The sequence below is a fragment of the Bufo bufo genome, assembly GCF_905171765.1.
Source record: "Bufo bufo chromosome 6 unlocalized genomic scaffold, aBufBuf1.1 SUPER_6_unloc_2, whole genome shotgun sequence".
Classification (NCBI taxonomy): domain Eukaryota; kingdom Metazoa; phylum Chordata; class Amphibia; order Anura; family Bufonidae; genus Bufo; species Bufo bufo.
Genome location: NW_024400001.1, coordinates 151,011 through 177,515, shown reverse-complemented (window position 1 = coordinate 177,515; position 26,505 = coordinate 151,011). Strand labels below are relative to the sequence as shown.

The 26,505-nt window shown below is 49.9% G+C and overlaps 1 protein-coding gene across 1 annotated transcript in view; it reads left to right on the top strand.

The window, feature by feature from the left end:
• Nucleotides 1-604: 604 nt before the first annotated feature.
• The window catches only part of LOC120982885 (E3 ubiquitin-protein ligase Mdm2-like), a 110,675-nt gene continuing 84,774 nt past the window's right edge, over nucleotides 605-26,505 (top strand). The window contains exon 1 of the mRNA XM_040413053.1: nucleotides 605-1,120. Coding sequence (XP_040268987.1) covers nucleotides 605-1,120 — 516 coding nt within the window. The remainder of the gene's footprint in view (nucleotides 1,121-26,505) is intronic.

Below are 26,505 nucleotides of genomic sequence, written 5' to 3'. Positions count from 1 at the left end.
AAGCGTTTGCATTATAGGTGCGGATCCTTCTGTGCAGATACCAGACGGATCCGCACCGAACGCAAGTGTGAAAGTAGCCTTAGAGGATTTGTAAAAAAAAATAAAAATACAACCCCCAGCATGCTGGGAACTGATGTTTCCTAGTAGAGGGTGAGACATGGGTGGCAGAATACTGTTGATCATTAATGTCTATGGGTGCATGCTTATAGGGGATATATATATATATATCATCATCCCCCCTCCAGTCTTGGGGTTCCTCTTTAAATGTATTTTTTATGTTACCCATACAGGGAAGGACAGGGCGTGTTTCGAAAAGCTGTACAAACTGGGGCCCAAGCTGGGCCATGGCGGGTTCGGCACAGTGTACAAGGCATGGAGGCTGGCGGACCACACGGAGGTGAGTGCAGCAGGACCCCGCGTGTAGCACCCGCACCCATCACTGACTGTGTGGAGAGACTGACTGCTCTCCTGCTCCCCCAGGTGGCCGTGAAGCGCGTCAGGAGGAGCCGCAACATGGAATGGGCTGAGCTGGTGAGTGTCACCTTATTTCTTTAAATTCCTTTAATTCGGCATCAATGGGGGGGTACAATTTGGTCTTTGGATTATGGGCGTGCTCGTGATTGGTGGACTGATACTCCCATCATGCACGTATTCCTCCACGTCGCCCCCTATAGAGCACTTTCTCTACTTCACACTGCCCCCTAGTGACAACAATATCTTCCTGAACCGACTGGGGATAACCAAAATTCCTAATTTCCTTCTTTTTTTGGATAAATTCACTCGTGTGCCCATGGAGATCTATCTGATGCTGAAGGTGAAAGGTCACCATGGCGTGATCGACCTCCTGGACTGGTTCCAGACCTTCAACAGCTACCTGCTGGTGATGGAGATGCCGGAGAACTGCCAGGACCTGTTTGAGTTTATCTCCGAGCAAGGTCCCCTGAAAGAAGACGGGGCACGCATCCTCTTCCGCCAGGTGGTGGACGCCGTGGTGCACTGTCACGCCCAAGGGGTCACCCACAGGGACATCAAAGATGAAAACATCCTGCTCGACACCCAGACCGGAAAGATCAAACTGATTGACTTCGGCTCCATGATTCCACCTACAGTAGCCTTGACGGTGAGTAACCCATAGGAAAGCTGATACGTCTGTTTTTTCCCCTGCACCGATACACTGTAACAAACATGGCTGCCATTGTATTTAGGATTAGATACGATGGTAGCAAACCCTCTGCTGTGGGAAGTTTTAGGTCTGTATGTTAACCAGAATATTTCCATAGCATTGTAGTTTGTAAAGTTTAGAGAAAAACCACTTTGGAGACCGGGACCCTGGGCAATTGCCAAGTTTGCCTTCCTTTCCCTGATTTACTGACATACAATTGTAGCAAACCCTCTGCTGTGAGAAGCTTTGGGCCTGGATGTTAGCAAGAATGTTTCCATTCACTGACAGCAAGCAGAAATGTTAAATAATGGGTGAATAACTGAAACGCAACTAGAATTGATAAAATTGGAAGAATAGCTTCTCGTTCGAGGCTTGAGACTCAGGGTGCCTCATGTCTGTATATATACAGTGGATATAAAAGTCTACACGCCCCTGTATGAATGTCAGGTTTCTGTGATGTAAAAAAATCCTTTCTCCACCTTTCATGTGACCTGTAAACTGTACCACTCAATGGAAAAACAAACTGGAATCTTGTAGGTAGAGGGAAGAAAAAATATAAAAATAAAATAATCTGGTTGCATAAGTGTGCACACCCTTAACCCCCTCAGCCCCCTAGCTTAAACCCCCTTAATGACCAGGCCACTTTTTACACTTCTGACCTACACTACTTTCACCGTTTATTGCTCGGTCATACAACTTACCACCCAAATGAATTTTACCTCCTTTTCTTCTCACTAATAGAGCTTTCATTTGGTGGTATTTCATTGCTGCTGACATTTTTACTTTTTTTGTTATTAATCGAAATTGACCGAAATTTTTGCAAAAATATGACATTTTTCACTTTCTGTTGTAAATTTTTTCAAATAAAACTACATTTCTATATAAATTTTTCTTTAAATTTATTGTTCTACATGTCTTTGATTAAAAAATAAATGCAATAAGTGTATATTTATTGGTTTGGGTAAAAGTTATAGCGTTTACAAACTATGGTGCAAAACAATTAATTTACGCACTTTGACTTTCTGAGCACCTGTCATGTTTCCTGAGGTTCTACAATGGCCAGACAGTAGAAACACCCCACAAATGACCCCATTTCGGAAAGTAGACACCCTAAGGTATTCGCTGATGGGCATAGTGAGTTCATGGAAGTTTTTATTTTTTGTCACAAGTTAGCGGAATTTTTTTTTTTTTTTTTCACTAACTTGTGACAAAAAATAAAAACTTCCATGAACTCACTATGCCCATCACGAAATACCTTGGGGTGTCTTCTTTCCAAAATGGGGTCACTTTTGGAGTAGTTATACTGCCCTGGCATTTTAGGGGCCCTAATGTGTGAGAAGTAGTTTGAAATCCAAATGTGTAAAAAATGCCCTGTGAAAACCTAAAGGTGCTCTTTAGAATTTGGGCCCCTTTGCCAACCTAGGCTGCAAAAAAGTGTCACACATGTGGTATCGCCGTACTCAGAAGAAGTAGGGCAATGTGTTTTGGGGTGTATTTTTACATATACCCATGCTGGGTGAGATAAATATCTCTAAACAACAACTTTTCCCATTTTTTTTATACAAAGTTGGCATTTGACCAAGATATTTCTTTCACCCAGCATGGGTATATGTAAAAAGACACCCCAAAACACATTGCCCAACTTCTCCTGAGTACGGAGATACCAGATGTGTGACACTTTTTTGTGAGGGGTATGGCGAGTTCATGTGAGATTTTATTTTAGTCACAAGTTAGTGGAATATGAGACTTTGTAAGAAAAAAAATAAAATATATCAATTTCCGCTAACTTGGGCCAAAAAAAAAAAATCTTCTATGAACTCGCCATGCCCCTCAAAAGTGATCTTTTTATAGCGCCGCAGCGATTTTACGGTGTTTTTGCAGTGATCAGAAAAAAAAAATCCTGTCACTGCGGTGGGGCGGACTGAACACAAGTGTGCGCACAAGATCAGGCCTGATCGGGTGAACACTGCGTTTTTTGTAGAGCCTATAGAACATGTCCTATTCTTGTCCGCAATTGCGGACAAGAAAAGGCATTTTCTATATAGTTCTGGCAATGTGCGGATCCGCAAAATGCGGAAAGTACATTGCCGGTGTCCGTGTTTTGCGGATCCACGGTGTCCGTGTTTTGCGAATCCGCGGTGTCCGTGTTTGGCGGATCCGCAAAACACATACGGATGTCTGAATGGAGCCTTACAGGGGGGTGATCAGGGAGTCTATATGGGGTGATCACCCCCTTGTAAGGGTCCATTCAGACGTCCGTATGTGTTTTGCGGATCCGCGGATCCACAAAACACATACGGACGTCTGAATGGAGCCTTACAGGGGGGTGATCAATGACAGGGGGGTGATCACTCCCCTGTAAGTCTCCATTCAGACGTCCATATGTGTTTTGCGGATCCGCGGTGTCCGTGTTTTGCGGATCCGCAAAACACATACGGACGTCTGAATGGAGCCTGACGGGGGGGTGATCAATGACAGGGGGGTGATCAGGGAGTCTATTTGGGGTGATCACCCCCCTGTAAGGCTCCATTCAGACGTCGGTATGTGTTTTGCGGATCCGTAAAACACATACCGACGTCTGAATGGAGCCTGACAGGGGGGTGATCAGTGACAGGGGGGTGATCAGGGAGTCTATATGGGGTGATCAGGGGTTAATAAGGGGTTAATAAGTGACAGGGGGGGGGGGTGTAGTGTAGTGGTGTTTGGTGCTACTTTACAGAGCTGCCTGTGTCCTCTGGTGGTCGATCCAAACAAAGGGGACCACCAGAGGACCAGGTAGCAGGTATATTAGACGCTGTTATCAAAACAGGGGTTAAAAAAATCGGATCTACAGCCTGCCAGCGAATGATCGCCGCCGGCAGGCTGCAGATCCACTCGATTACCTGCAGTTCCTGTGAACGCGCGCGCCTGTGTGCGCGCGTTCACAGGAAATCTCGCCTCTCGCGAGATGACGCGCCGGCGCGTGAAGGTGCCTGAATCGACCGCCTCCGGACCGCAATCCTGCGTTAGGCGGTCCGGGGGCGGTTAAGCCAGACACAAAATGGAGGACTTATGAGTAGCAACCAATCAGATCGGTTGTTTCACTTCCCAACCTGGGCTGGAGACATGTGAGGAGCAATCTGATTGGTTGCTATGGCTCCCAGGTATTAACACTGGTACTGATAAGACTTGGAGATGAGCTGCACAGAGCAACCAATCAGAACATTCCTTTCATTTCCCAGCCCATGACAGGAAAATGAGAGCCGGAAGCTGATTGGTTGCTATGGGTAACCCTTCCAGCTCTTGAGGCCCTCCATGTTGTGATGGCGGTTTGTTAGGGCCTGAAGGCCTTTGGTTGAAAGAGTAAATACATGAAGGGCCCTCACCATTTCCACTCCTGTATATCTTGTTGTATATGATGTACAGATGCTGTTATTTAGTAAATGAAGCCTTTTTCCACATGTCATACACGTTTTATTTCACAGAAAATCCCCAGAATGGCCTGGATGAAGAAGCCCTACCGTTACTATTGGCTCTGTTCACGCTTCTGTTAAGTTTTTAGTATTTTCATTCCATCAATGGAGCAGAAAATTAAAATAAAGGCACCCGATCCGCCACATGACAGACACCATTGGCTCCTGACTTATAATGGGGTCCATGGGGTTCTGCCGTAACGGGAAGCCTAAGAGCGGCACCTAAGGCTACTTTCACATCTGCTCTTCCCCTTTCTGCTATTGAGACCCGTCATAGGATCTGAATAGCGGGGGGAAAACTCTTCAGTTTTCTTACTGAACAGAACGGCGTGCACCAGAATGCATTCCGTTTGTCTGCGTCCCCATCGCTGCGAGCAGCGTTTTTCTGTCCGCGAAGTGGTGCAGAGCAAGACCACAATGTAAGTCAAATGGGACGGATCCGTTTTCTCTGACACAATAGAAAACGGATCCGTCCCCTTCTGACTTTCAATGGAGTTCACGACGGATCCATCATGGCTATAGAAGACATAATACAACCGGATCCGTTTTTACTGATCCATGATGGTGTGAAAGTAGCCTAAGGGTGATGACCACTAGGGGGTGCCAATACAGTGCCCACAGGGGTCATAATCCGGCGTCTCATGGTATCTGATGGCAGATAAATCTGTGCTGGATTTTGGCACCTGTGGATATGCCTGAGGTAAGAGTACCCCTTTAAAGGGCGTGGCCCATCTCAGACCTTGATGTCACATCTCTAGGATAGACCATGAATGTCCGATGCGGGTCGGCACCTCTGGGACCCACTCCAATCTCCAGAACGGCGCACTGAAGTGAAGGATAGCGCACGTGCAGCTGCTCTCCATTCACTGCCATGGGAGTTCTGAAAATAGCCAACTTTCAGCGTTCCCACAGCGGTAAATGGAGAGATGGGCGCACATGCGCGGTGCGTTCTCCATTCACGTTCGGAGCTCCCATAGAAGTAAATGGAGAGCAGACCTGCGCAGTGTGGGCGCCCTGTTCTGGAGCAAGGAGCGGGTACCACCTCTGCATACCTGAGATGGCCGCCCCTTTAAGGCTCCATACACACACAGATTTGCTCTGGCATTTCTTTCTTAAAAGCGCTATGGAAACCACCTGCAGGTTTTTTCATACCACATTCATCTTCTTAGAAAACAAATGTATTTTATTTTTTCAAATGTGCTGATGGCGCTATTTGCCATTTCTTTCCACCAATATTGAAGCAGATAGAAAAAGTCCGTAGAAAAGCGCCGTTGCTTCAGCATGCTGCATTAAAAAATAATAGCAACGGAATGAGGCGTAGCCATAGCGGATTGACTTAGGGGGAAGACCGCAGGATAGTAAGGGGTTAATGGAAGTGTGGCTAGGGGTTGGTTTAAGAAAGGAAGGGGAGGATTTAGCCGATTGGCGGGCGGTATATATTGTTGGAGGGTTGCGTTTGTTGTCGGTGTGGTCGGAGGTGGTGGCGAGAAGTAGTTGGAGGTTTGCCAGGTCGGTGGAGCGGATTAACAAGGCTCGGGAGACATTGAACAAGGAGGTGTAGTTGTGCGTCATCGGGAATTGGAGGCGGCGTCGCCTCAATTATTGAGAGCCGATGGAGTGCATCTTAATGATGTGGGAATTGACATGTGGGCCTTAGGTATTCAGGAGGCTTTGGAGACGGCCCTGAAGGTGTGGCAGGACGTCCACAGGTGTCACCGGTGGTCTTCTGGTGGCTGATTGATATGGGATCCTGGGGAGCAATACAATGGTTAAGAGATGCGGGACATGTTGGAGCCTGCATCTCATGTGGTTGGTGAATGCCGAGGATGGGGCTCCTGTTTGGGCTAAAAGGCCTACAGGAGGAGATACTTGGATACTTCAAGGATTTGGTGCCCTTGGGTCGGTGAGTGCGGCCGAGGGTAAGCTTGAAGTACAAGGTGAGACGGTTAAGGAAGATACCGCTTGTTTGGGTTGCCCTCCAGGATCCTTGTTACGGTGCAGTGGGTCCTAACGTTGAAGGTTGTGTTAAAGTGCCTGTTGTTGTTGTTATTATTATGTGTGAATAATAAAGTTCGGCCGTCATGGTCATTTTCACCAAAGCAAGATGGTGTCGGTGTGGTTATTGAAGGGTCAGGTTAGTTGTGAGTAGCTGGAGGAAATTCTTCCATCCTATTAAGTCAACGTCACAGACAATAAAAGCGCGGGTGCGCCCTGCGTCTCCGATTTCCCATACAACCTCTAGTGCTGACGTTTTTACAGCCAGAAAAAAAACGAAATACAAATTACGCTATGAAAAAGGCAAAAGTGCAGAAAAATGGCGCCAAAGACCTGTGTGTGAATCCAGCCTTAGGCCACGTGCACATGGTACATATGAACGGATTTTTGCGTGGTGAATCCACAGTGTAGAGGCTCATGCACACGGCCATGTCCGTATTGTGGTCCGCAATATATGGGCACCGACAGTGTGCACACTGTATCACGGATGCGGACCCATTCGCTTGAATGGAACTGCAATCCGAGAGCTGCGGAACAGAGGCACGGATTGGAAGTTTTCTGTCCGTGCCTCTGCACCGCGAAAAAGTAGTGCGGACCATCGGATGCGTATCACGGACATTCTAGTAAATGGGTCCGGCGTCCGCATATGGCAGCCCTACGGTCGGTGCAATTAGCCGTCCACGACACTGGTCGCGCATGAGCGCTTATACATTACAGCTAAGTAGATGAGATTTTCAAAATGAGCTCTATATATTAACCCCTTACAGACATTTACATCATGCACGGTGATGACGCCATCCGCAGCGGGAGATGGCTGTGATGTACGCTCAGGCTGCTGCTACAGTGGCTGGGATCGGAGCTCTGATCCTGGCCATTTAACCCCTTAGATGCTGTAATCAATAGTGGTCAGATGGAGGACGGGTTGCAATGGCTGCCGGAAGACTAAAAATGGCTGTTAGGCCCTGCCGGAGCCCTGACAGGTGGGCATAATATGCTCCACTCTGCTATCTCATAGAGATGCATGGAGCCGCAGTGCACATGGTCATCCCAGAAGGATAAGGGTTCCCCATTCTTACGATCCTCAGGGGTCCCAACAGTAGGTCCCCCACCGATCTAATAACTTGTGTCGCTCATGTTGAGGTCACTAAGGGTTAAGCAATTGTCTCCGCAAATGACAGAACTGATGCATTGTTGCCATCTGGTGGACAGTGACAGAATGACAGTGGCACATTTCTGCCGGCAGAGCAGATGCAGGATTAGTCCAGGGCTTCAGACGTCCATAACAGGACGGAGCCTGTGACGGTCATTATAGTGCAGAGTAACTGCTTCTAGTATGTAGACAGTATGGGAGCTGTAGACAGCGGGAATGGAGGTGCACTGTAGTGTCAGTATAAAGGCTCGGCGTCATCATTCAGACAGCGGGAATGGAGGTGCACTGTAGTGTCAGTATAAAGGCTCGGCGTCATCATTCAGACAGCGGGAATGGAGGTGCACTGTAGTGTCAGTATAAAGGCTCGGCGTCATCATTCAGACAGCGGGAATGGAGGTGCACTGTAGTGTCAGTATAAAGGCTCGGCGTCATCATTCAGACAGCGGGAATGGAGGTGCACTGTAGTGTCAGTATAAGGGCTCATGCACATGAGGCGTATCCGTTTTTTCACTGCGCTGAGAAGAATAGAACATGTATTTTTCCAGGAGCAGAAATACGGATGTGGACAGCACATGGTTTACTATCCACATATTTTGCAGCCCTGTTGAAATGAATGGGTTTGCATCCAATCCCCAAAAATTGCGGATTGGATGCGGCAGGGGGGCTGGGGGGGGGGGGCGCACCCGCCCGGCAGTTTCCATGGTGAATCGGTGGGGATAACTACTGTGATGAGCACAAAGGTTGGCATATCTACTGTGACGGGCACAAAGGTGGGGATAAATACACTGAGGGGGCACAAAGATAGGCATATCTACTGTGATGGGCATATCTACTGTGACGGGCACAAAGGTGGGCATATCTACTGTGAGGGGCACAAAGGTGGGGATAACTACACTGAGGGGGCACAAAGATGGGCATATCTACTGTGACGGGCACAAAGGTGGGCATATCTACTGTGAGGGGCACAAAGGTGGGGATAACTACACTGAGGGGGCACAAAGATGGGCATATCTACTGTGACGGGCACAAAGGTGGGGATAACTACACTGAGGGGGCACAAAGATGGGCATATCTACTGTGACGGGCACAAAGATGGGCATATCTACTGTAAGGGGTCACAAGTAGGACATAACTACTGTGATGGGCACAAAGGTGGGGATAACTACTGTGATGAGCACAAAGGTTGGCATATCTACTGTGACGGGCACATAGGTGGGCATAACTACTGTGACGGGCACAAAGGTGGGGATAACTACACTGAGGGGGCACAAAGATGGGCATATCTACTGTGACGGGCACAAAGGTGGGGATAACTACACTGAGGGGGCACAAAGATGGGCATATCTACTGTGATGGGCATATCTACTGTGACGGGCACAAAGGTGGGCATATCTACTGTGAGGGGCACAAAGGTGGGGATAACTACACTGAGGGGGCACAAAGATGGGCATATCTACTGTGATGGGCATATCTACTGTGAGGGGCACAAAGGTGGGCATATCTACTGTGAGGGGCACAAAGGTGGGGATAACTACACTGAGGGGGCACAAAGATGGGCATATCTACTGTGATGGGCATATCTACTGTGACGGGCACAAAGGTGGGCATATCTACTGTGAGGGGCACAAAGGTGGGGATAACTACACTGAGGGGGCACAAAGATGGGCATATCTACTGTGACGGGCACAAAGGTGGGGATAACTACACTGAGGGGGCACAAAGATGGGCATATCTACTGTGACGGGCACAAAGATGGGCATATCTACTGTGACGGGCACAAAGGTGGGGATAACTACACTGAGGGGGCACAAAGATGGGCATATCTATGGTGAATCGGAGTCGTCCGCCCCCTGCTTCACTGGTCTGCGGCGCCCCCCAGCGGCCGCACATGGCGCTGCTGGCTGTGGGAGGAGCAGTGAAAGCCCAGGAATCGGCCTCCTGCACAGCCAGCAGTGCCATGTGAGCGGGAGCGCGTCGTCAGGGACGCAGGTAAGTATTCATGGAGCTAGAGAGGGCACTGGGGGCCACAAGGAGAACATGACTGTGCGAGGGGGCATAACTACACTGAGGGGGCACAAAGATGGGCATATCTACTGTGACGGGCACAAAGGTGGGGATAACTACACTGAGGGGGCACAAAGATGGGCATATCTACTGTGACGGGCACAAAGGTGGGGATAACTACACTGAGGGGGCACAAAGATGGGCATATCTACGGTGACGGGCACAAAGGTGGGGATAACTACACTGAGGGGGCACAAAGATGGGCATATCTACTGTGATGGGCATATCTACTGTGACGGGCACAAAGGTGGGCATATCTACTGTGAGGGGCACAAAGGTGGGGATAACTACACTGAGGGGGCACAAAGATGGGCATATCTACTGTGATGGGCATATCTACTGTGACGGGCACAAAGGTGGGGATAACTACACTGAGGAGGCACAAAGATGGGCATATCTACTGTGACGGGCACAAAGGTGGGGATAACTACACTGAGGGGGCACAAAGATGGGCATATCTACTGTGATGGGCATATCTACTGTGACGGGCACAAAGGTGGGCATATCTACTGTGAGGGGCACAAAGGTGGGGATAACTACACTGAGGGGGCACAAAGATGGGCATATCTACTGTGATGGGCACAAAGGTGGGGATAACTACACTGAGGGGGCACAAAGATGGGCATATCTACTGTGACGGGCACAAAGGTGGGGATAACTACTGTGAGGGGTCACAAGTAGGACATAAGTTCTGTGATGAGCACAAAGGTGGGGATATCTACTGTGACGGGCACATAGGTGGGCATAACTACTGTGATGACCACAAAGGTGGGTATATCTACTGTGACAGGCACATAGGTGGGCATAACTACTGTAAGGGGTCACAAGTAGGACATAACTACTGTGATGGGCACAAAGGTGGGGATAACTACTGTGATGAGCACAAAGGTTGGCATATCTACTGTGACGGGCACATAGGTGGGCATAACTACTGTGACGGGCACAAAGGTGGGGATAACTACACTGAGGGGGCACAAAGATGGGCATATCTACTGTGACGGGCACAAAGGTGGGGATAACTACACTGAGGGGGCACAAAGATGGGCATATCTACTGTGATGGGCATATCTACTGTGACGGGCACAAAGGTGGGCATATCTACTGTGAGGGGCACAAAGGTGGGGATAACTACACTGAGGGGGCACAAAGATGGGCATATCTACTGTGATGGGCACAAAGGTGGGGATAACTACACTGACGGGGCACAAAGATGGGCATATCTACTGTGACGGGCACAAAGGTGGGGATAACTACACTGAGGGGGCACAAAGATGGGCATATCTACTGTGACGGGCACAAAGATGGGCATATCTACTGTGACGGGCACAAAGGTGGGGATAACTACTGTGAGGGGTCACAAGTAGGACATAAGTTCTGTGATGAGCACAAAGGTGGGGATATCTACTGTGACGGGCACATATCAGGGCAGAACTACTGTGATGGGCACAAAGGTGGGCATAACTAAATTGAGGGGGCACAAAGATGGGCATATCTACTGTGATGGGCATATCTACTGTGATGGGCACAAAGGTGGGGATAACTACACTGAGGGAGGGGGGGCGCACCCGCCCGGCAGTTTCCATGGTGAATCGGAGTCGTCCGCCCCCTGCTTCACTGGTCTGCGGTGCCCCCCAGCGGCCGCACATGGCGCTGCTGGCTGTGGGAGGAGCAGTGAAAGCCCAGGAATCGGCCTCCTGCACAGCCAGCAGTGCCATGTGAGCGGGAGCGCGTCGTCAGGGACGCAGGTAAGTATTCATGGAGCTAGAGAGGGCACTGGGGGCCACAAGGAGAACATGACTGTGCGAGGGGGCATAACTACACTGAGGGGGCACAAAGATGGGCATATCTACTGTGACGGGCACAAAGGTGGGGATAACTACACTGAGGGGGCACAAAGATGGGCATATCTACTGTGACGGGCACAAAGGTGGGGATAACTACACTGAGGGGGCACAAAGATGGGCATATCTACTGTGATGGGCATATCTACTGTGACGGGCACAAAGGTGGGCATATCTACTGTGAGGGGCACAAAGGTGGGGATAACTACATTGAGGGGGCACAAAGATGGGCATATCTACTGTGATGGGCATATCTACTGTGACGGGCACAAAGGTGGGGATAACTACACTGAGGGGGCACAAAGATGGGCATATCTACTGTGACGGGCACAAAGGTGGGGATAACTACACTGAGGGGGCACAAAGATGGGCATATCTACTGTGATGGGCATATCTACTGTGACGGGCACAAAGGTGGGCATATCTACTGTGAGGGGCACAAAGGTGGGGATAACTACACTGAGGGGGCACAAAGATGGGCATATCTACTGTGATGGGCACAAAGGTGGGGATAACTACACTGACGGGGCACAAAGATGGGCATATCTACTGTGACGGGCACAAAGGTGGGGATAACTACACTGAGGGGGCACAAAGTCGGGCATATCTACTGTGACGGGCACAAAGATGGGCATATCTACTGTGACGGGCACAAAGGTGGGGATAACTACTGTGAGGGGTCACAAGTAGGACATAAGTTCTGTGATGAGCACAAAGGTGGGGATATCTACTGTGACGGGCACATAGGTGGGCATAACTACTGTAAGGGGTCACAAGTAGGACATAACTACTGTGATGGGCACAAAGGTGGGGATAACTACTGTGATGAGCACAAAGGTTGGCATATCTACTGTGACGGGCACATAGGTGGGCATAACTACTGTGACGGGCACAAAGGTGGGGATAACTACACTGAGGGGGCACAAAGATGGGCATATCTACTGTGACGGGCACAAAGGTGGGGATAACTACACTGAGGGGGCACAAAGATGGGCATATCTACTGTGATGGGCATATCTACTGTGACGGGCACAAAGGTGGGCATATCTACTGTGAGGGGCACAAAGGTGGGGATAACTACACTGAGGGGGCACAAAGATGGGCATATCTACTGTGATGGGCATATCTACTGTGACGGGCACAAAGGTGGGGATAACTACACTGAGGGGGCACAAAGATGGGCATATCTACTGTGACGGGCACAAAGGTGGGGATAACTACACTGAGGGGGCACAAAGATGGGCATATCTACTGTGATGGGCATATCTACTGTGACGGGCACAAAGGTGGGCATATCTACTGTGAGGGGCACAAAGGTGGGGATAACTACACTGAGGGGGCACAAAGATGGGCATATCTACTGTGATGGGCACAAAGGTGGGGATAACTACACTGACGGGGCACAAAGATGGGCATATCTACTGTGACGGGCACAAAGGTGGGGATAACTACACTGAGGGGGCACAAAGATGGGCATATCTACTGTGATGGGCATATCTACTGTGACGGGCACAAAGGTGGGAATATATACTGTGAGGGGCACAAAGGTGGGGATAACTACACTGAGGGGGCACAAAGATGGGCATATCTACTGTGATGGGCACAAAGGTGGGGATAATTACACTGACGGGGCACAAAGATGGGCATATCTACTGTGACGGACACAAAGGTGGGGATAACTACTGTGAGGGGTCACAAGTAGGACATAAGTTCTGTGATGAGCACAAAGGTGGGGATATCTACTGTGACGGGCACATATCAGGGCAGAACTACTGTGATGGGCACAAAGGTGGGCATAACTAAATTGAGGGGGCACAAAGATGGGCATATCTACTGTGATGGGCATATCTACTGTGATGGGCACAAAGGTGGGGATAACTACACTGAGGGGGGGAGGGGGGTGCACCCGCCCGGCAGTTTCCATGGTGAATCGGAGTCGTCCGCCCCCTGCTTCACTGGTCTGCGGCGCCCCCCAGCGGCCGCACATGGCGCTGCTGGCTGTGGGAGGAGCAGTGAAAGCCCAGGAATTGGCCTCCTGCACAGCCAGCAGTGCCATGTGAGCGGGAGCGCGTCGTCAGGGACGCAGGTAAGTATTCATGGAGCTAGAGAGGGCACTGGGGGCCACAAGGAGAACATGACTGTGCGAGGGGGCATAACTACACTGAGGGGGCACAAAGATGGGCATATCTACTGTGACGGGCACAAAGGTGGGGATAACTACACTGAGGGGGCACAAAGATGGGCATATCTACTGTGACGGGCACAAAGGTGGGGATAACTACACTGAGGGGGCACAAAGATGGGCATATCTACTGTGATGGGCATATCTACTGTGACGGGCACAAAGGTGGGCATATCTACTGTGAGGGGCACAAAGGTGGGGATAACTACACTAAGGGGGCACAAAGATGGGCATATCTACTGTGATGGGCATATCTACTGTGACGGGCACAAAGGTGGGGATAACTACACTGAGGGGGCACAAAGATGGGCATATCTACTGTGACGGGCACAAAGGTGGGGATAACTACACTGAGGGGGCACAAAGATGGGCATATCTACTGTGATGGGCATATCTACTGTGACGGGCACAAAGGTGGGCATATCTACTGTGAGGGGCACAAAGGTGGGGATAACTACACTGAGGGGGCACAAAGATGGGCATATCTACTGTGATGGGCACAAAGGTGGGGATAACTACACTGACGGGGCACAAAGATGGGCATATCTACTGTGACGGGCACAAAGGTGGGGATAACTACACTGAGGGGGCACAAAGATGGGCATATCTACTGTGACGGGCACAAAGGTGGGGATAACTACTGTGAGGGGTCACAAGTAGGACATAAGTTCTGTGATGAGCACAAAGGTGGGGATATCTACTGTGACGGGCACATAGGTGGGCATAACTACTGTGATGAGCACAAAGGTGGGTATATCTACTGTGACAGGCACATAGGTGGGCATAACTACTGTAAGGGGTCACAAGTAGGACATAACTACTGTGATGGGCACAAAGGTGGGGATAACTACTGTGATGAGCACAAAGGTTGGCATATCTACTGTGACGGGCACATAGGTGGGCATAACTACTGTGATGGGCACAAAGGTGGGGATAACTACACTGAGGGGGCACAAAGATGGGCATATCTACTGTGACGGGCACAAAGGTGGGGATAACTACACTGAGGGGGCACAAAGATGGGCATATCTACTGTGATGGGCATATCTACTGTGACGGGCACAAAGGTGGGCATATCTACTGTGAGGGGCACAAAGGTGGGGATAACTACACTGAGGGGGCACAAAGATGGGCATATCTACTGTGACGGGCACAAAGGTGGGGATAACTACACTGACGGGGCACAAAGATGGGCATATCTACTGTGACGGGCACAAAGGTGGGGATAACTACACTGAGGGGGCACAAAGATGGGCATATCTACTGTGACGGGCACAAAGATGGGCATATCTACTGTGACGGGCACAAAGGCGGGGATAACTACTGTGAGGGGTCACAAGTAGGACATACGTTCTGTGATGGGCACAAAGGTGGGGATATCTACTGTGACGGGCACATATCAGGGCAGAACTACTGTGATGGGCACAAAGGTGGGTATATCTACTGTGACGGGCACATATCAGGGCAGAACTACTGTGGGGCCACAAGGAGAACATGACTGTGCGAGGGGGCATAACTACACTGAGGGGGCACAAAGATGGGCATATCTACTGTGATGGGCATATCTACTGTGACGGGCACAAAGGTGGGGATAACTACACTGAGGGGGCACAAAGATGGGCATATCTACTGTGACGAGCACAAAGGTGGGGATAACTACACTGAGGGGGCACAAAGATGGGCATATCTACTGTGATGGGCATATCTACTGTGACGGGCACAAAGGTGGGCATATCTACTGTGACGGGCACAAAGGTGGGGATAACTACACTGAGGGGGCACAAAGATGGGCATATCTACTGTGATGGGCACAAAGGTGGGGATAACTACACTGACGGGGCACAAAGATGGGCATATCTACTGTGACGGGCACAAAGGTGGGGATAACTACACTGAGGGGGCACAAAGATGGGCATATCTACTGTGACGGGCACAAAGGTGGGGATAACTACACTGAGGGGGCACAAAGATGGGCATATCTACTGTGATGGGCATATCTACTGTGACGGGCACAAAGGTGGGCATATCTACTGTGAGGGGCACAAAGGTGGGGATAACTACACTAAGGGGGCACAAAGATGGGCATATCTACTGTGATGGGCATATCTACTGTGACGGGCACAAAGGTGGGGATAACTACACTGAGGGGGCACAAAGATGGGCATATCTACTGTGACGGGCACAAAGGTGGGGATAACTACACTGAGGGGGCACAAAGATGGGCATATCTACTGTGATGGGCATATCTACTGTGACGGGCACAAAGGTGGGCATATCTACTGTGAGGGGCACAAAGGTGGGGATAACTACACTGAGGGGGCACAAAGATGGGCATATCTACTGTGATGGGCACAAAGGTGGGGATAACTACACTGACGGGGCACAAAGATGGGCATATCTACTGTGACGGGCACAAAGGTGGGGATAACTACACTGAGGGGGCACAAAGATTGGCATATCTACTGTGACGGGCACAAAGGTGGGGATAACTACTGTGAGGGGTCACAAGTAGGACATAAGTTCTGTGATGAGCACAAAGGTGGGGATATCTACTGTGACGGGCACATAGGTGGGCATAACTACTGTGATGAGCACAAAGGTGGGTATATCTACTGTGACAGGCACATAGGTGGGCATAACTACTGTAAGGGGTCACAAGTAGGACATAACTACTGTGATGGGCACAAAGGTGGGGATAACTACTGTGATGAGCACAAAGGTTGGCATATCTACTGTGACGGGCACATAGGTGGGCATAACTACTGTGATGGGCACAAAGGTGGGGATAACTACACTGAGGGGGCACAAAGATGGGCATATCTACTGTGACGGGCACAAAGGTGGGGATAACTACACTGAGGGGGCACAAAGATGGGCATATCTACTGTGATGGGCATATCTACTGTGACGGGCACAAAGGTGGGCATATCTACTGTGAGGGGCACAAAGGTGGGGATAACTACACTGAGGGGGCACAAAGATGGGCATATCTACTGTGATGGGCACAAAGGTGGGGATAACTACACTGAGGGGGCACAAAGATGGGCATATCTACTGTGACGGGCACAAAGATGGGCATATCTACTGTGACGGGCACAAAGGTGGGGATAACTACTGTGAGGGGTCACAAGTAGGACATAAGTTCTGTGATGAGCACAAAGGTGGGGATATCTACTGTGACGGGCACATATCAGGGCAGAACTACTGTGATGGGCACAAAGGTGGGTATATCTACTGTGACGGGCACATATCAGGGCAGAACTACTGTGGGGCCACAAGGAGAACATGACTGTGCGAGGGGCATAACTACACTGAGGGGGCACAAAGATGGGCATATCTACTGTGATGGGCATATCTACTGTGACGGGCACAAAGGTGGGGATAACTACACTGAGGGGGCACAAAGATGGGCATATCTACTGTGACGAGCACAAAGGTGGGGATAACTACACTGAGGGGGCACAAAGATGGGCATATCTACTGTGATGGGCATATCTACTGTGACGGGCACAAAGGTGGGCATATCTACTGTGAGGGGCACAAAGGTGGGGATAACTACACTGAGGGGGCACAAAGATGGGCATATCTATGGTGAATCGGAGTCGTCCGCCCCCTGCTTCACTGGTCTGCGGCGCCCCCCAGCGGCCGCACATGGCGCTGCTGGCTGTGGGAGGAGCAGTGAAAGCCCAGGAATCGGCCTCCTGCACAGCCAGCAGTGCCATGTGAGCGGGAGCGCGTCGTCAGGGACGCAGGTAAGTATTCATGGAGCTAGAGAGGGCACTGGGGGCCACAAGGAGAACATGACTGTGCGAGGGGGCATAACTACACTGAGGGGGCACAAAGATGGGCATATCTACTGTGACGGGCACAAAGGTGGTGATAACTACACTGAGGGGGCACAAAGATGGGCATATCTACTGTGACGGGCACAAAGGTGAGGATAACTACACTGAGGGGGCACAAAGATGGGCATATCTACTGTGACGGGCACAAAGGTGGGGATAACTACACTGAGGGGGCACAAAGATGGGCATATCTACTGTGACGGGCACAAAGGTGGGGATAACTACACTGAGGGGGCACAAAGATGGGCATATCTACTGTGACGGGCACAAAGGTGGGGATAACTACTGTGAGGGGTCACAAGTAGGACATAAGTTCTGTGATGAGCACAAAGGTGGGGATATCTACTGTGACGGGCACATATCAGGGCAGAACTACTGTGATGGGCACAAAGGTGGGTATATCTACTGTGACGGGCACATATCAGGGCAGAACTACTGTGGGGCCACAAGGAGAACATGACTGTGCGAGGGGGCATAACTACACTGAGGGGGCACAAAGATGGGCATATCTACTGTGATGGGCATATCTACTGTGACGGGCACAAAGGTGGGGATAACTACACTGAGGGGGCACAAAGATGGGCATATCTACTGTGACGAGCACAAAGGTGGGGATAACTACACTGAGGGGGCACAAAGATGGGCATATCTACTGTGATGGGCATATCTACTGTGACGGGCACAAAGGTGGGCATATCTACTGTGAGGGGCACAAAGGTGGGGATAACTACACTGAGGGGGCACAAAGATGGGCATATCTACTGTGATGGGCACAAAGGTGGGGATAACTACACTGACGGGGCACAAAGATGGGCATATCTACTGTGACGGGCACAAAGGTGGGGATAACTACACTGAGGGGGCACAAAGATGGGCATATCTACTGTGACGGGCACAAAGGTGGGGATAACTACACTGAGGGGGCACAAAGATGGGCATATCTACTGTGATGGGCATATCTACTGTGACGGGCACAAAGGTGGGCATATCTACTGTGAGGGGCACAAAGGTGGGGATAACTACACTAAGGGGGCACAAAGATGGGCATATCTACTGTGATGGGCATATCTACTGTGACGGGCACAAAGGTGGGGATAACTACACTGAGGGGGCACAAAGATGGGCATATCTACTGTGACGGGCACAAAGGTGGGGATAACTACACTGAGGGGGCACAAAGATGGGCATATCTACTGTGATGGGCATATCTACTGTGACGGGCACAAAGGTGGGCATATCTACTGTGAGGGGCACAAAGGTGGGGATAACTACACTGAGGGGGCACAAAGATGGGCATATCTACTGTGATGGGCACAAAGGTGGGGATAACTACACTGACGGGGCACAAAGATGGGCATATCTACTGTGACGGGCACAAAGGTGGGGATAACTACACTGAGGGGGCACAAAGATGGGCATATCTACTGTGACGGGCACAAAGGTGGGGATAACTACTGTGAGGGGTCACAAGTAGGACATAAGTTCTGTGATGAGCACAAAGGTGGGGATATCTACTGTGACGGGCACATAGGTGGGCATAACTACTGTGATGAGCACAAAGGTGGGTATATCTACTGTGACAGGCACATAGGTGGGCATAACTACTGTAAGGGGTCACAAGTAGGACATAACTACTGTGATGGGCACAAAGGTGAGGATAACTACTGTGATGAGCACAAAGGTTGGCATATCTACTGTGACGGGCACATAGGTGGGCATAACTACTGTGATGGGCACAAAGGTGGGGATAACTACACTGAGGGGGCACAAAGATGGGCATATCTACTGTGACGGGCACAAAGGTGGGGATAACTACACTGAGGGGGCACAAAGATGGGCATATCTACTGTGATGGGCATATCTACTGTGACGGGCACAAAGGTGGGCATATCTACTGTGAGGGGCACAAAGGTGGGGATAACTACACTGAGGGGGCACAAAGATGGGCATATCTACTGTGATGGGCACAAAGGTGGGGATAACTACACTGACGGGGCACAAAGATGGGCATATCTACTGTGACGGGCACAAAGGTGGGGATAACTACACTGAGGGGGCACAAAGATGGGCATATCTACTGTGACGGGCACAAAGATGGGCATATCTACTGTGACGGGCACAAAGGTGGGGATAACTACTGTGAGGGGTCACAAGTAGGACATAAGTTCTGTGATGAGCACAAAGGTGGGGATATCTACTGTGACGGGCACATATCAGGGCAGAACTACTGTGATGGGCACAAAGGTGGGTATATCTACTGTGACGGGCACATATCAGGGCAGAACTACTGTGGGGCCACAAGGAGAACATGACTGTGCGAGGGGGCATAACTACACTGAGGGGGCACAAAGATGGGCATATCTACTGTGATGGGCATATCTACTGTGACGGGCACAAAGGTGGGGATAACTACACTGAGGGGGCACAAAGATGGGCATATCTACTGTGACGAGCACAAAGGTGGGGATAACTACACTGAGGGGGCACAAAGATGGGCATATCTACTGTGATGGGCATATCTACTGTGACGGGCACAAAGGTGGGCATATCTACTGTGAGGGGCACAAAGGTGGGGATAACTACACTGAGGGGGCACAAAGATGGGCATATCTATGGTGAATCGGAGTCGTCCGCCCCCTGCTTCACTGGTCTGCGGCGCCCCCCAGCGGCCGCACATGGCGCTGCTGGCTGTGGGAGGAGCAGTGAAAGCCCAGGAATCGGCCTCCTGCACAGCCAGCAGTGCCATGTGAGCGGGAGCGCGTCGTCAGGGACGCAGGTAAGTATTCATGGAGCTAGAGAGGGCACTGGGGGCCACAAGGAGAACATGACTGTGCGAGGGGGCATAACTACACTGAGGGGGCACAAAGATGGGCATATCTACTGTGACGGGCACAAAGGTGGTGATAACTACACTGAGGGGGCACAAAGATGGGCATATCTACTGTGACGGGCACAAAGGTGAGGATAACTACACTGAGGGGGCACAAAGATGGGCATATCTACTGTGACGGGCACAAAGGTGGGGATAACTACACTGAGGGGGCACAAAGATGGGCATATCTACTGTGACGGGCACAAAGGTGGGGATAACTACACTGAGGGGGCACAAAGATGGGCATATCTACTGTGACGGGCACAAAGGTGGGGATAACTACACTGAGGGGGCACAAAGATGGGCATATCTACTGTGATGGGCACAAAGGTGGGGATAACTACACTGAGGGGGCACAAAGATGGGCATATCTACTGTGATGGGCATATCTACTGTGACGGGCACAAAGGTGGGGATAACTACACTGAGGGGGCACAAAGATGGGCATATCTACTGTGATGGGCACAAAGGTGGGGATAACTACACTGACGGGGCACAAAGATGGGCATATCTACTGTGACGGGCACAAAGGTGGGGATAACTACACTGAGGGGGCACAAAGATGGGCATATCTACTGTGACGGGCACAAAGATGGGCATATCTACTGTGACGGGCACAAAGGTGGGGATAACTACTGTGAGGGGTCACAAGTAGGACATAAGTTCTGTGATGAGCACAAAGGTGGGGATATCTACTGTGACGGGCACATAGGTGGGCATAACTACTGTGATGAGCACAAAGGTGGGTATATCTACTGTGACAGGCACATAGGTGGGCATAACTACTGTAAGGGGTCACAAGTAGGACATAACTACTGTGATGGGCACAAAGGTGGGGATAACTACTGTGATGAGCACAAAGGTTGGCATATCTACTGTGACGGGCACATAGGTGGGCATAACTACTGTGACGGGCACAAAGGTGGGGATAACTACACTGAGGGGGCACAAAGATGGGCATATCTACTGTGACGGGCACAAAGGTGGGGATAACTACACTGAGGGGGCACAAAGATGGGCATATCTACTGTGATGGGCATATCTACTGTGACAGGCACAAAGGTGGGGATAACTACACTGAGGGGGCACAAAGATGGGCATATCTACTGTGACGGGCACAAAGGTGGGGATAACTACACTTAGGGGGCACAAAGATGGGCATATCTACTGTGATGGGCACAAAGGTGGGGATAACTACACTGAGGGGGGGGGGGGGCACCCGCCCGGCAGTTTCCATGGTGAATCGGAGTCGTCCGCCCCCTGCTTCACTGGTCTGCGGCGCCCCCCAGTGGCCGCACATGGTGCTGCTGGCTGTGGGAGGAGCAGTGAAAGCCCAGGAATCGGCCTCCTGCACAGCCAGCAGTGCCATGTGAGCGGGAGCGCGTCGTCAGGGACGCAGGTAAGTATTCATGGAGCTAGAGAGGGCACTGGGGGCCACAAGGAGAACATGACTGTGCGAGGGGGCATAACTACACTGAGGGGGCACAAAGATGGGCATATGTACTGTGACGGGCACAAAGGTGGGGATAACTACTGTGAGGGGTCACAAGTAGGACATAACTACTGTGATGAGCACAAAGGTGGGCATATCTACTGTGATGGGCACAAAGGTTGGCATATCTACTGTGACGGGCATAACTAATGTGAAGGGGCACATATCAGGGCATAACTACTGTGATGGGCACAAAGGTGGGCATATCTACTATGACAGGCATAACTAATGTGAAGGGGCACATATCAGGGCAGAACTACTGTGAAGGGGCACAAAGGTGGGCATATCTACTGTGACAGGCATAACTAATGTGAAGGGGCACATATCAGGGCAGAACTACTGTGATGGGCACAAAGGTGGGCATATCTACTGTGACAGGCATAACTAATGTGAAGGGGCACATATCAGGGCAGAACTACTGTGATGGGCACAAAGGTGGGCATATCTACTGTGACAGGCATAACTAATGTGAAGGGGCACATATCAGGGCAGAACTACTGTGATGGGCACAAAGGTGGGCATATCTACTGTGAGGGGTCACAAGTAGGACATAACTACTGTGATGAGCACAAAGGTGGGCATATCTACTGTGACGGGCATAACTAATGTGAAGGTGCACATATCAGGGCATAACTAAATTGAGGGGCCACACGAGGACATAACGATTGTGATGGGGCCACAATGTGGGCCTTTATGCGGTAAAGGAGGCACAATCTGGGCATTAGTACTGTGTGGTGGCATTAAGGGGATGCCCTAGATGACGGTGTTGTACATTGGGGTGGCAGCACAGTGCACCATCCCTTCCTCATGTGATTATTCTCTTTTCTCCACGGGGACCTTGTTCCGGATCCAGCGGACATCACGCCGACGCCAGCGACGCCCTGGATGAGGCAGGACCAGTTGGGTCTTTTCTTTATTGCCAGGTGTATTGGTACCGCCGTGTACCCCATGATAGATTTTAGTAGGCGGGACTGGGAGAGTGCGGTTATGTATTGGGAGGAGTTAGAGGAGGGGCTTACTGTAAAAAATGTGAGTTGGGGGAGGGGCACAAATGCAGGAAAGCCGAGCTCCACCTCTGGGACGCAGACCAAGCATGAGCCTGTTACAACTGCCCATCCTGGCCTTGGCCTAATGATCCGCACTGACGGCCATCCCTACAGCGAGGTCAGTGCCTCTGTCAGCAGCTGAAGGCTTCAAATATGCAAATGAGCCCTAGGAGCAACGGGGGCGTGACCATTACACCTAGAGGCTCTGCTGCGCCTTCAGTCAACCTGCGGAGGACGTGGCCTCTAGTAGGACATCACTTACATATGAAGGTAGGTCCAGCCGCCCAGCCACCTCTGCTGTCAATGGCAGTACCAGACCCAACCCACCGACTAGTGAGGCGCTGGTTTGTCTTTCTCCTACCACCCCTTTAATGCCGCCCACCGCGGACCCTCCAATGCTACCGGTTCTAGAGGCAGACGCGGGATTTCTTTCTTTTATCAGGGCCTGAATCTTTTCATAGAGACCCCGGTGGCCTCTCCGCGGGCACAACTGATGTTTGGGGGCACAGAGCCCACTTTGAGGGATACTGAGCTCATGCCAGAAGTGGCATTTGTATTTAATGATGATTTGGGGTCTGACTACCAATATGGCCGCCATTTCAGCTACCTCAGCTGTTGTCACCTCGTTCCACGAGTCCTGAACAGAGAAACCACACAATGATGTGCCAGTAATGGCGGCCATGGCGTTTACCACGCTCTATCAGGGGCCAGAAATAGTGCGAGGGGGACGCCATGATTTATATCTAGTGGATTTCATTGGGGAGGAGTTGAGACAATCAGCAACCAACAAAATGGCGCCTAAATGTCTGCGGGCGACACATTTTCATTTCCCCGCCTCTCAGTGACCGTCGGTGTACCGTTACATTACTCTACCCCGTGAGATTTCCCTACCTCCTGACTTCCTGTCGCATCTGAGATGACGTATGGAGGCGTGCCTTAGTTTTTACTATCTGCGCATGCGCAAAAAGGCCAGTCTAGGGAAAATCTCACTGCCGTGCCGATTTCAGCAGCACATCGGGACACTGCGCATGCGTCGGGGAGCCGAGGTAGGGAACTATTACGGCCCAGTGCGCAAGCGCGGTTGGTCTTTTGCGCATGCGCAGATAGTAAAAACCTAAGGCACGCCTCCATACGTCATCTCCGATACGACAGGAGGTAGAGACATCTCACGAGGTAGAGTAATGTAACGCGCGACTGGAAGTCAGGAGGTAGTGAGATATCACGAGGTAGAGTAATGTCACGGTACAAAGGCGTCAGTGTCAGTGCCAAGGATGTACCGGGAGCTGTAGTCCTCTCCTCATACCTCCTCTTGTAATGTGCTCTGATATTACATAAGAGGACTACAACTCCCAGCATGTCCAGGGTGTTGTAATGTACCCTGATGTTACATAATAAAGGCCTGGACATGCTGGGAGTTGTAGTCCTCTTATACCTCCTGTTATGTAATATCAGAGCACATTACAAGAGGAGGTATGAGGAGAGGACTACAACTCCCAGCATGTCCAGGCCTTTATTATGTAACATCAGGGTACATTACAACACCCTGGACATGCTGGGAGTTGTAGTCCTCTCTTATACCTCCTCTTATATTATATAATAACGGCTTGGACATGCTGGGAGTTATAGTCCTCTCTTATACCTCCTATTATATTATATAATAACGGCTTGGACATGGTGGGAGTTGTAATCTCATCCTCTTACATGTCCCCCTGTAATGTGTTCTGATATTAAATATGCTGGGAGTTGTAGTCCTCTCCTGTTAGACCTCCTGCATTAAGGCCAGGACGATGGATAGGCGAGGGTAGTCATCCACCTAGGGCGCCACTTGGCTACCCATAACACTGTGGTCTGCATAGGGCTGAGCGATATACCGCAATATTAAAACACGGCGATATCACCGTTTCCGAATAACCGCGGTATAAAGATATGTAAATGTCATCTAGAACTGATCAACGAGAACATTTACATATCTTTGGATCTAATTTAAATCACAACTCCAACCACATGACTTTATACAAAATCACTGGTGTTTATTAGTACATATAGAGTTGTGACCAATTCTGGCCACACAGACATTAAGAACAGGTAAAATGTCACTCAGACCGCAGACGTGTGGTAATTACAGGGTAATGCCCCCTTGAAGAAGCTGACGGCCCCCTTTGTTTATTGTACTATATTTGTGAGTTGATGCCCATAGAGTCCAGGGTCTATAATTTGACCTCTTGATAATACATTGTGGACTGGACAATACTCTCTGATAGGCACTGACTGTATCCTTTTGTGTCATATGTAGGCACTTTACCAATATGTACTGTAATTACCCCACGTCTGCAGTCTGAGTGACATTTTACCTGTTCTTAATGTCTGTGTGGCCAGAATTGGTCACAACTCTATATGTACTAATAAACACTATTGATATTGTATAAAGTCATGTGGTTGGAGTTGTGATTTAATTAGATCCATATATCTTTTATTGGTTGCGCTATAGGTGATATTGGGTCACTAATAAGTAAAAGGGAAACAAGTGTTGGTTTATTTACATATCTTTATACTGATGCCATCTAGAACCGATCAGGGAGGACTTGTACGTATCTTTATACTGATGTCATCTAGAACTGATCAGGGAGGACTTGTACGTATCTTTATACTGATGTCATCTAGAACTGATCAGGGAGGACTTGTACGTATCTTTATACTGATGCCATCTAGAACCGATCAGGGAGGACTTGTACGTATCTTTATACTGATGTCATCTAGAACTGATCAGGGAGGACTTGTACGTATCTTTATACTGATGTCATCTAGAACTGATCAGGGAGGACTTGTACGTATCTTTATACTGATGCCATCTAGAACTGATCAGGGAGGACTTGTACGTATCTTTATACTGATGTCATCTAGAACTGATCAGGGAGGACTTGTACGTATCTTTATACTGATGTCATCTAGAACTGATCAGGGAGGACTTGTACGTATCTTTATACTGATGTCATCTAGAACTGATCAGGGAGGACTTGTACGTATCTTTATACTGATGTCATCTAGAACTGATCAGGGAGGACTTGTACGTATCTTTATACTGATGTCATCTAGAACTGATCAGGGAGGACTTGTACGTATCTTTATACTGATGTCATCTAGAACCGATCAGGGAGGACTTGTACGTATCTTTATACTGATGTCATCTAGAACTGATCAGGGAGGACTTGTACGTATCTTTATACTGATGTCATCTAGAACTGATCAGGGAGGACTTGTACGTATCTTTATACTGATGTCATCTAGAACTGATCAGGGAGGACTTGTACGTATCTTTATACTGATGTCATCTAGAACTGATCAGGGAGGACTTGTACGTATCTTTATACTGATGTCATCTAGAACCGATCAGGGAGGACTTGTAC